The sequence below is a fragment of the Pan troglodytes genome, chromosome X (assembly GCF_028858775.2).
Source record: "Pan troglodytes isolate AG18354 chromosome X, NHGRI_mPanTro3-v2.0_pri, whole genome shotgun sequence".
In the NCBI taxonomy this organism is placed as follows: domain Eukaryota; kingdom Metazoa; phylum Chordata; class Mammalia; order Primates; family Hominidae; genus Pan; species Pan troglodytes.
Window position 1 is genome coordinate 151,783,119 of NC_072421.2, and position 10,259 is coordinate 151,793,377.

Below are 10,259 nucleotides of genomic sequence, written 5' to 3' on the forward strand. Positions count from 1 at the left end.
GAAACCACCAAGGTCTTCAGGGTGGCCTGTGCATCACTTTACACATACTCAAGCGAATCATTGAGAGGTGTTTGAGGCCGGGCGCGGTGGCTCACGCCTGTGATCCCAGCACTTTGGGAGGCCGAGGCGGGTGGATCGTTTGAGGTCAGGAGTTTGAGACCAGCCTGACCAACATAGTGAAACTCTGTCTCTAATAAAAATACAAAATTAGCCGGGCGTGGTGGCGCCCTCGCCTATAATCCCAACTACTCAGGAGGCTGAGGCAGGAGAATCGCTTGAACCCAGGAGGCAGAGGTTGCACTGAGCCGAGATCGCACCACGGCACTCCAGCCTGGGTGATAGAGCAAGATTCTGTCTCAAAAAAAAAAAAAAAAAAAAATAGTTTTTGAAACAACTTGAAGTAAGTTATCCCATGTATAAAAAAGCATAAAGTTATTTATACTATTTTTCTGTGCAATCACCCACATAATTAACCAAGTTAAGACCCATTATGCGGCCGGACGCGGTGGCTCGCGCCTGTAATCCCAGCACTTTGGGAGGCTGAGGCGCGTGGATCACGAGGTCAGGAGTTCGAGACCAGCCTGGCTAATATGGTGAAACCTCGTTTCTACTAAAAATACAAAAATTAGCTGGGCGTGGTGGCGTGTGCCTGTAGTCCCAGCTACTCGGGAGGCTGAGGCAGAAGAATCGCTTGAACCCGGGAGGTGAAGGTTGCAGCAAGCCGAGATGGCACCACTGCACTCCAGCCTGGGTGACACAGTGAGACTCCGTCTCAAAAACAAAAACAAAAAAAACCGTTATGCTACACGTTTTGTAGTGATTTTGTTTTGTTTGTTTTAGCTTTTTTATAATTTCAACTTTTTTGTTTTTGAGATAGAGTCTCACTGTTGTCGCCCAGGCTGAGTGCAGTGGCACCATCTCGGCTCATTGCAACCTTTGCCTCCCAGGCCGAAGGGATCCTCTCACCTCTCACCTGGGTTGGTCAGGCTGGTCTCAAATTCCTGACCTCAGTGATGCACCAGCCTCGGCCTCCCAAAGTGCTGGGATTACAGGCATGAGCCACCGCGCCCGGCCTGATGTACTTTAAACTTTTTTTTTTCTTTTTTTGAGACAGAGAGTTTCACTCATGTTGCCCAGGCTGGAGTGCAATGGCGTGATCTCAGCTCACCACAACCTCCACCTCCTGGGCTCAAGTGATTCTCCTGCCTCAGCCTCCCGAGTAGCTGGGATTACAGGCATGTGCCACTGCACCGGGCCTCCATTTGATGTACTTTTAAAGCATTATTATTTCTACCTTGCATTTACTATGAACACAGCCTTGAACGTGCATCCATCTCTCTCTAGAATAATTACCTGTAAGTGGAATTGCTGGGTCGAGATATATGTACATTAAAAAAAAATTTTTTTTTTTTTTTTTGAGACAGGATCTCAGTCTCTCGCTCAGGCTGGAGTGGAGTGGCTCGATCACAGCTCACCACCGCCTCAACCTCCTGGGCTCAAGTGATCTTCCTATTTCAGCCTCCTGAGCTGCTGGGACCACAAGTGTGTGCCACCATCCCTGGCTTTTTTTAGAAAACTTCTTTTTGTACAGACAGGGTCTCACTGTGTTGCCCAGGCTGGTCTTGAACCCCTGGGCTCAAGTCCTCCCTCCTTGGCCTCTCAAAGTGCTGGTTTTACAGATGTGTCCCACCTTGTGTGGCCTGCATTTAAAATTGTAAGAGACACTAGGGAATTGCCTCCCCAAAAGACCCTACCTTTGATACTGTCCGTCCCTCGCATTGTACCCTCAGCGTTTACACCACAGCCTCACCAGCACCTTTTGGGCTAACAGCTTTTTAGGTAGCTGAAAATTAGATGGGAGAACTGTAGCTTTTCGCTTTTTCCTTCTTCCCTGTTTCCTAGTCCTGTTCCCCTCCCTCCCAAAGGGGTCATTTAAAATGTGGTGTCATTTGGAATGTGTTTGTTCAATTGTATTTTAGTTTTCTGAGACAGGGCCTCGCTTTGTCACCCAGGCTGGAGTGCAGTGGTGTGATCATAGCTCACGGCAGCCTTGATGTCCCAGACTCAAGTGATCCTCCCACCTCAGCTTCTGGAGTAACTAGGACTACAGGCATGTGCCACCACGCCAGCTAATTTTATTTTTTTGTAGAGACGAGGTCTCACCCTGTTGCCCAGGTTGGTCTCCTATTTCTGGCTTCAAGCGATCTGCCCGTCTCGGCCTCCCAAAGTGCTTGGATGACAGGCGTGAGCCACTGCCCTGCACCTGTGGACTTTTTGTGTGTATGGTTTTGCCCACCGTAACTGTCCCTGTGCTGCATTCCTATTCTGCTGACTGCTTCCGTCATTCAACAGGGTTTCTCAGCTCTTTGTCTGTGGCCCTGGAGACATACAGTTGACTCCTGTGCTCCTGCAGAGGATTTCAGAGCTTGGATGCAACACATTTGATCATTCCCACCCTGAGTGATGCAACCCCAGGGCTTCAGCTCCTGGTGTGCCACAAACCATGCCACGAAGGCCATGGCACGGAATGTGGCCTTAGCGAGAAGGGAGAATTGCTCTTGCTGACGTATCAAGGGGTAGGATTGCTGGGTTCAAGAACACTGATGCTTCATTTTCTTATGTTTGTTCTGTTCTTTTTTTTTTTTTTTTTTTTGAAAGAGTCTCACTCTGTCACCCAGGCTGGAGTGCAGTGGCACAATCTCGGCTCACTGCAACATTCACCTCCTGGGTTTAAGCAATTCTCCCACCTCAGCCTACCGAGTAGCTGGGATTACAGGCGTGAGCCACGACGCCCAGCTAGTTTTTGCATTTTTAGTAGAGACGGGGTTTCACCATGTTGGCCAGGCTGGTCTTGAACTCCTGACCTCAAGTAATCCCCCCGCCTCGGCCTCCCAAAGTGCTGGGATGACAGGCGTGAGCCACCGCGCCTGGCTCCTTTCCCATTTTCTAAGGGACAGTCAGTCTCCTCCATACCATTTGTCACACAGCCTTTCCCCCATGATGGCACTGCCATACTCCCGCTAAATGCGCAGGCATCTGTGGTCTCCTCTGCACTTGTCCTTCCAGGGAACAATGCAGTGGGCTCCTTGCTTTGCATCTCGCCATACCTGGTGCACCTGCCAGCTCCCTCAGCAGGACCTTGCAGACAGTTTCAGTCATTCTTGGGCATTTTCTTCTCCATGTGAAGTTTCCCATCATCTTGTCCCGGACCATTAGACACCCACATCCCTGGCTTCCTGGGACTCTGGTGGCGTGATGGGAAGAGCCCACTTCTCAGCATTGCTTTTTTCAAGAGGATCTCATTCTTAGTCCAGGCGGCAGGAATGGTTTCCCCTGCTGGCCTCAGCTCTGTTGGCAAGGGATACCTGCAGTCTGGGGCCTGGAGTTGGAGCGCTCCAGACACGGTCCCTTCCTTCCGGGAGTTTCTTTCTCGTGGGTGAGCCAGAAGCAAACACCTCATCCCACAGTTCTGAGGGCCTGGGTGGGGCCATCGTCCTGGTCCAGGTAAGAGACCATGGAGTCTGGCCAAGCACGTTGGCTCCTGCCTGTAATCCCCGCACTTTGGGTTAGGGTTAAGGCAGGAGGATCACTTGGCTCCAGCAGTTCAAGACCAGTCTGGGCAACCTAATAAGGCCCCATCTCTACAAAAGAAAAAAAAAGTTATCCAGGCATGGTGACGTGTGCCTGTAGTCCCAGCCGATTGGGAGGCTGAGGCAGGAGCATCTCTGGAGCCCAGGAGTTCGAGGCTGCAGTGAGTGTTGATCATGCCACTGCATTCCAGTCTGGGCAACAGAGCAAGACCCTGTCTCAATTAAAAAAAAAAAAAAAAGCTGGGCGTGGTGGCTCACACCTGTAATTCCAGCACATTGGGAGGCTGAGGCGGGCAGATCACCTGAGGTCAGGAGTTTGAGACCAGCCTGACCCACATGGAGAAACCCTGTCTCTACTAAAAATACAAAATAAGCCAGGCATGGTGGCACATGCCTGTGATCCCAGCTACTCGGGAGGCTGAGGCAGGAGAATCGCTCGAACCCGGGAGGCAGAGGTTGCGGTGGGCCAAGATCGTGCCATTGCACTCCAGCCTGGGCAATAAGAGCGAAACTCCATCTCAGAAAAAAAAAAAGACAGTGGAGTCCTAGATGGCGAGGGTAGCAATGGAGAAACCCACTTCAATTTCTTTGAGCCAACGGTTGGAAGGATTCCCGTGGGAAGGTCAGGAGGGAGAGGAGCCAACAGGTGGAACTCCAACAGTTCCCCCGTCCTCACCTTGTAGGGCTGCAAGATTCCTTGGTGCCTGTCTGGGCTCCAGGGCCCCCACCCACCCCTGCAGGCTTATGTGCGGATCAGCAAGAGGCACTCTGCTCTCGGGGCAGGTACTCGGCTGGAGGCGAGGACACGGGAGGGATTTCCGCCCTCTCGCTCCCCAGGAAGATGTCCTTGTGCAGAGAACAGCCTGCACGACCTACTAGGGCACCCAGGATTAGGCTGTATCCTCCGTCTGCCCAAACTGGCTACAGAAAGTTCATTTTAACGCCCACTAGAGAGTGAGGAGACTGTAGGTGCAATTTCTTTTTTCTTTTTTTTCTGAGACAGATGAGTCTTGCTCTGTGGTCCCAGGCTGGAGTGCAGTGGTGTGATCTTGGCTCACTCAAACCTCCACCTCCCAGGTTCAAGCCAGATTCTCCTGCCTCAGCCTCCCGAGTAGCTGAGATTACAGGCATGCGCCACCATGCCCAGCTAATTTTTTAATATTTTTAGTAGAGACGTGGTTTCACCCTGTTGGCCAGGCTGGTCTCCAACTCCTGACCTCAATTGATCCACCCACCTCAGCCTCCCAAAGTGCTGGGATTATAGGCGTGAGCCACTGCACCCGCCCTGTAGGCAGATTATTATTATTATTATTTTCTGAGATAGTTTCTCTCTGTAGACTAGGCTGGAGTGCAGTGGCATGATCTCGGCTCACTGCAACCTCTGTCTTCCGGGCTCAAGCAATTCTCCTGCCTCAGCCTCCCAAGTAGCTAGTATTACAGGTGTGTGCCACCACACCCAGCTCATTTTTGTATTTTTAGTAGACAGGGTTTCACCATGTTGGCCAGGTTGGCCTTGAACTCCTGACCTCAGGTAATCCGCCCGCCTCGGCCTCCCAAAGCGCTCGGATTACAGGCGTGAGCCAGGGCGCCCAGCCATACACGAATTTTTTTGAGACAGTCTTGCTCTGTTGCCCAGGCTGGAGTACAGTGGTGTGATCTCAGCTCACTGCCATCTCTGCCTCCTGAGCTCAAGCGATCCTCCCACCTCAGCTGGGATTAGAGTGTGCCGCCACGCCTGGCTAATTTTTAAATATATATATATATATATATATATATTTTTTTTTTTTTTTTTTTTTTTTCTGAGACGGAGTCTCGCTCTGTCACCCAGGCTGGAGTGCAATGGCGTGGTCTCGGCTCACTGCAACCTCCGCCTCCCGGGTTCAAGCGATTCTCCTGCCTCAGCCTCCGAAGCAGCTGGGATTACAGGCACCAGCCAGCATGCCCGGCTAATTTTTGTATTTTTAGTAGAGACGGGGTTTCACCATGTTGGCCAGGCTGGTCTCGATCTGCTGATCTCATGATCCGCCCGCCTCGGCCTCCCAAAGTGCTGGAATTACAGGCGTGAGCCACTGCGCCCAGCCAATTTTTAGTTTTTAATTTTTGTAGAGGCGGTTTTTCGCCATGTTGTCCAGGTCTCAAATTCCTGGGCTCAAGTGATCCGCCCACCTCCGCCCCTCAAAGTGCTGAGATCACAGGCGTGAGCCACGGCACTCCGCCGCAATTCCTGACTTGTACTGCCCCAGTGGTGTTACAGCCTCGAACCCAGTTTCCAGACCTAAGTCACCGCCGGGATCCAGAGTCCCATGATGGAAAGGGAGGCTAGGTTCCCCTGGGAAGGACCTTGCACCATTGCTGCAAGTGCACCCCAGAAATCGTCCCAAGCTTTTCTCAAAGGGACCTGCAGCCATTTATAAAAGCGACATATCATCCTGGAAAACAGGTGCGCTCGAGCAGGATTTCCTCCCGTCCTTCCTGTCAAAGGACGGGAAGACTTTGTTACCCCACCGCGCCCCACCTGCAGAATGGTGGACAGATACCTCCAGATGCCACTTCCCCCAGGACGCCCGCCTGCTCTGCGCACCTCTCCCCGGATGCTGCCCCGTGGGCGGGTGGGGGCGGCCCTGCTTCCCCACGACCCCCAGACGCACCCGGAGGGACTCTTGAGCACAGTGGAGTGGGAAGGGCGAGGTGGGGCGGTGCCCAGGCGACAGCGGCTCATGGGAGGCGGCGCCCGAGACGCAGCTGGTCGGGACGGTGCGGGTCAGGGTGGGCGGAGCGGGGCTAGAGATGCCCCGGGGTTTCCCAGGCCGTGAGTCTCCGTGGAGATTTCTCCTCGACCTCTTCCCCGCGGCAATGTGCGAACCCTGGGTCTCCAGGAAACGGGGATACGGGGCATGGCTCCCAGCAAGGCCTGGTCCAGCCTCTCCGGTAGGGGAATGGGTCTCCCCCTCCGGCCTCCCGGGTTGACAAAGGAACGCGGGCCCAGATCCCCGTATGGCGCTTCACCGCCGGGGCCTCTAGCCTAGAAGGAGGCACGGAGCGCGTGTCCGAGACCCGTGCAAGCTCAGGGACACTCTCGCGGTCGCCGGGAGGCCCACCTAGGGTACTTTCCTTTTTTCCACTCTCAGAAATATACGTCTGTCACAGTTAACGGCAAAGCCTAGGGCAAGAGTTCTACGCCCAAGATGGCCAGCCGGAAGCGGGCTTCTCGCGACCATGTGGCGAAGCCCCATTCGTCAGCTGGCCACCCGCGGCCCTGGTACCCGGTCACCTCTCTGATCTGCGCATGTGCCGGGCTACGCCCGAGCGCAAGCGCCAAGAGCGGCTGCGTCTATGGTCATGACGTCTGACAGAGCGTCCACCCGTCTTCGCCAGGACTCTATGGTTCTTACGCGCGCAGACAGACCGCGTATATAAGCCATGCGCAGGCGGAGGAGCGCCTCTTTCCTTTCGGTGTGGTGAGTAAGCGCAGTTGTCGTCTCTTGCAGTGCCGTTGCTGGTTCTCACACCTTTTAGGTCTGTTCTGGTCTTCCGTTCCGACTCTCTCTTTTTCGTTGCAGCCACTGAAGATCCTGGTGTCGCCATGGGCCGCCGCCCCGCCCGTTGGTGAGTCTTGAATCCGTGTACTTTCACTGCTGGGAAACGGGCGGGGAAAGAAGTGCCTATGGCCGCTGAAAACAATTGTGGGGTGGAGCCTTCCCCGTGCGGCGGCCCTGTCTTGGGAACTGACCCTATGTTTTACACCTCCCGGCTATTTTTTAGTCAGCAATATTACTGTCTGTTCCTTCTTTCCCGTGTCGGTGTGGAAGCGACGGTTCCCTCATATCTCTGCCTGTGTCCTGCAAGCTCACCGCATTTTCGGGCGCTCGATACGCTCTTGGGGCCTTTGTGTGCGTTCTCTGTCTTATTTCCGGGCGACGTGCCGCGTGCGTTGTCGGACGTGAAGGGCAGTCCGGGAAAAACGGGTGCGGCCGCCTCCTGTGTCCTACAGGGGGCGCCAGACGCATTTCCACTCGGCTCGGAGGTGGATTTAGTGCCACGTGCCCGAAAGTCTTAAATTGGGTGACCTGAGCTGTGCAGTGATAATGCGGCGATTTTGTAGTACGCAGTGTCTTGAAGAGAGAATTTTTAACTAGGAAAGTTTGTTGCAAAGTGTTTATAGGAAGCGTAAGACAAAGTAACGGAAGATGGTGGCTGTTGTTTCTAGTCTTGGGTGTTCTCTGTGTTGCAGCAGCCAACTGTTGCTTTGTAGTTTATTTCCCCGAATGGAAACGGTTTAGAAGTGGACGTGCATTCCCCACCCTTTTCCCGTCCCTCGTTTGGGTTGTTCCTTGAGGGGCAAAGTGCCTGTTGGGCTTTCTGTGAACCTCACCTAACCTGTGTTTTTTCACTCCCCTGCAGTTACCGGTATTGTAAGAACAAGCCGTACCCAAAGTCTCGCTTCTGCCGAGGTGTCCCTGGTAAGTAGTGGAAGAGCCCCTGCACTGGTTGGCTCTGCGGACTCAGCGTCCGTCTGTGACACCCCCTGCATACTTACCCAATCCTTTTAGATGCCAAGATTCGCATTTTTGACCTGGGGCGGAAAAAGGCAAAAGTGGATGAGTTTCCGCTTTGTGGCCACATGGTGTCAGATGAATATGAGCAGCTGTCCTCTGAAGGTAAGGCAGGATTCTTTGTTCGTCACCCCCCAGTCCTTCCTCCGTGCTCCCTCAACCCCACCCACATACACCTGCACTGGAATTGGGAGTTGATGAAACATGAGCCTTACAAAACTCAGCCAACACAATTCCCCCGAGCTGGAGATAGTCGTGGTGAATGTTTCTCTATTATCTTCTCTCACTTTGCTGCTTTTCTTCTCCCTACCTAGCCCTGGAGGCTGCCCGAATTTGTGCGAATAAGTACATGGTAAAAAGTTGTGGCAAAGATGGCTTCCATATCCGGGTGCGGCTCCACCCCTTCCACGTCATCCGCATCAACAAGATGTTGTCCTGTGCTGGGGCTGACAGGTGAGCTTGGTCTGGGCCTTTTAAGGCAGTTGGAGTCTCTACATTATTAGGCTTGCATTATTTTATCAGAGCATAGAGGTGGCCCCAGTGACTCAGCCACTATGGCTACTAGAAAAGCCAGGCTGGCAAGTGACTTTCAGTGGTCACTCAGGACCCCTTCCTGTGGACTGTTGCAGATACAAACAAAGCATGAGTAAGTCTTAGCAAGCTCTTCCCCACAGGTTAGGGGAAACACTGGTGATGGGAGTAGCTCTTCTTGCTTTTAGCTGAATGACAACCATCTTGCCAGCAGGTAGCTGAAGCTGGCAGAGGAGCCCAGTGGCGCCTTTTCAGTGGTTCTTGGGATGCTCCGCAGCCAATTAAGCCGACTGAGTTCCTTTCCTCATGGGGACCCAGTGTGCAATGGCTGCACACAGCAGCTTCCTTGGTAGTGTACGCAGCCTGTTGGTTGTATGGGTTGCTCTAAGGGACCTTGGAGACAGGCCTTTCCGGTGGATGTTCGTGTTTCTGACCTTGCACTACCCCAATGTAGGCTCCAAACAGGCATGCGAGGTGCCTTTGGAAAGCCCCAGGGCACTGTGGCCAGGGTTCACATTGGCCAAGTTATCATGTCCATCCGCACCAAGCTGCAGAACAAGGAGCATGTGATTGAGGCCCTGCGCAGGGCCAAGTTCAAGTTTCCTGGCCGCCAGAAGGTATGTAGTGCTGCAGCCCCCTTCTCCCACCTTTCTTTGCCCCAGGCCTCCTGACTCAGTTCTTTCCATTGCTCCGTAGATCCACATCTCAAAGAAGTGGGGCTTCACCAAGTTCAATGCTGATGAATTTGAAGACATGGTGGCTGAAAAGCGGCTCATCCCAGATGGCTGTGGGGTCAAGTACATCCCCAATCGTGGCCCTCTGGACAAGTGGCGGGCCCTGCACTCATGAGGGCTTCCAATGTGCTGCCCCCCTCTTAATACTCACCAATAAATTCTACTTCCTGTCCACCTATGTCTTTGTATCTACATTCTTGACGGGGAAGGAACTTCCTCTGGGAACCTTTGGGTCATTGCCCTTTCACTTCAGAAACAGGTTGACAACTCAGCCCTGCTCATGAGGCAGCAAACCCTGCAAAGGGCTGGGACTGGTGGCCTTATGTCAGTTGTCTACTCTGGAGCTTGACTTGGACCTCCCCAGGTCCTAGGCAGTAGGTTGAAAAACACTGAAGTGCTTTTCATGAAGCACAGCTGCAGCAAAGCCTTGCAATCCCAGGCTGGGGTCAGCCTACAGTTGTGTTGCTTATTACAACACATGCGGACCAAGAGGGGCTTGTGGGCTAGAGGCTGACCAGCAGCGTTTATTTAGCAAGGGTAGGTGTGCATCACATTGGGCTTGTTCTCACCCATCTGGTTTGGCCATTCCTCCTTGGTGGGAGTCATCCAGGTACTGCTGATGTCACCTGCGATTTGCCCCATTTCCTATCTCTAGCAACCTCCTAGGCCCCATGCCCCCACCCCTTCTAGAGCCTGCATTCCCAGGGCCTTCACCACCTGACCAAAGGTCTAGGCTAACCTTTGGTCATTTGTAACAAAAAGACCTCGGAACAGACACGTGTGTGGCATGGTTTGGCCTGGGGATCTTAGATGTCTGACCTGAACTATTGTAGAACAGCGCTGGCTTTTGG

The 10,259-nt window shown here is 53.2% G+C and overlaps 1 protein-coding gene and 1 non-coding gene across 5 annotated transcripts; both read left to right on the plus strand.

Moving 5' to 3' along the window:
• The first annotated feature begins 7,028 nt into the window (after window positions 1-7,028).
• On the plus strand, window positions 7,029-9,707 carry RPL10 (ribosomal protein L10). 4 transcript variants are annotated; one of them, NM_001279944.1, is made up of 7 exons: window positions 7,031-7,048; window positions 7,151-7,196; window positions 7,992-8,050; window positions 8,141-8,248; window positions 8,458-8,596; window positions 9,129-9,291; window positions 9,371-9,582. In NM_001279944.1, the coding sequence occupies exons 2-7, from the start codon at window positions 7,174-7,176 to the stop codon at window positions 9,521-9,523; spliced, it is 645 nt and encodes a 214-aa protein (NP_001266873.1). In that variant the 5' UTR covers window positions 7,031-7,048; window positions 7,151-7,173; the 3' UTR covers window positions 9,524-9,582. The 4 variants fall into 4 exon arrangements, with proteins under 4 accessions (XP_009438122.2, NP_001266873.1, XP_054532170.1 ...); XM_009439844.5 differs by having other exon boundaries at window positions 7,034-7,196; XM_009439847.5 differs by lacking the exon at window positions 9,129-9,291 and having other exon boundaries at window positions 7,029-7,196; window positions 9,371-9,707.
• LOC112207190 (small nucleolar RNA SNORA70) lies at window positions 8,946-9,080 on the plus strand. Its single transcript, XR_002941646.1, has one exon. It is a non-coding gene; the product is annotated as a small nucleolar RNA SNORA70 (small nucleolar RNA).
• Window positions 9,708-10,259: the final 552 nt, after the last annotated feature.

Bases quoted from the DNA above. Each gene is read 5' to 3' on its own strand.
- RPL10 (XM_009439847.5), top strand. From the start codon at position 7,174: ATGGGCCGCCGCCCCGCCCGTTG. The intron at 7,197-7,991 runs GTGAGTCTTGAA...ACTCCCCTGCAG, and splicing joins GGCCGCCGCCCCGCCCGTTG to TTACCGGTATTGTAAGAACA. The intron at 8,249-8,457 runs GTAAGGCAGGAT...CTCCCTACCTAG, and splicing joins TGAGCAGCTGTCCTCTGAAG to CCCTGGAGGCTGCCCGAATT.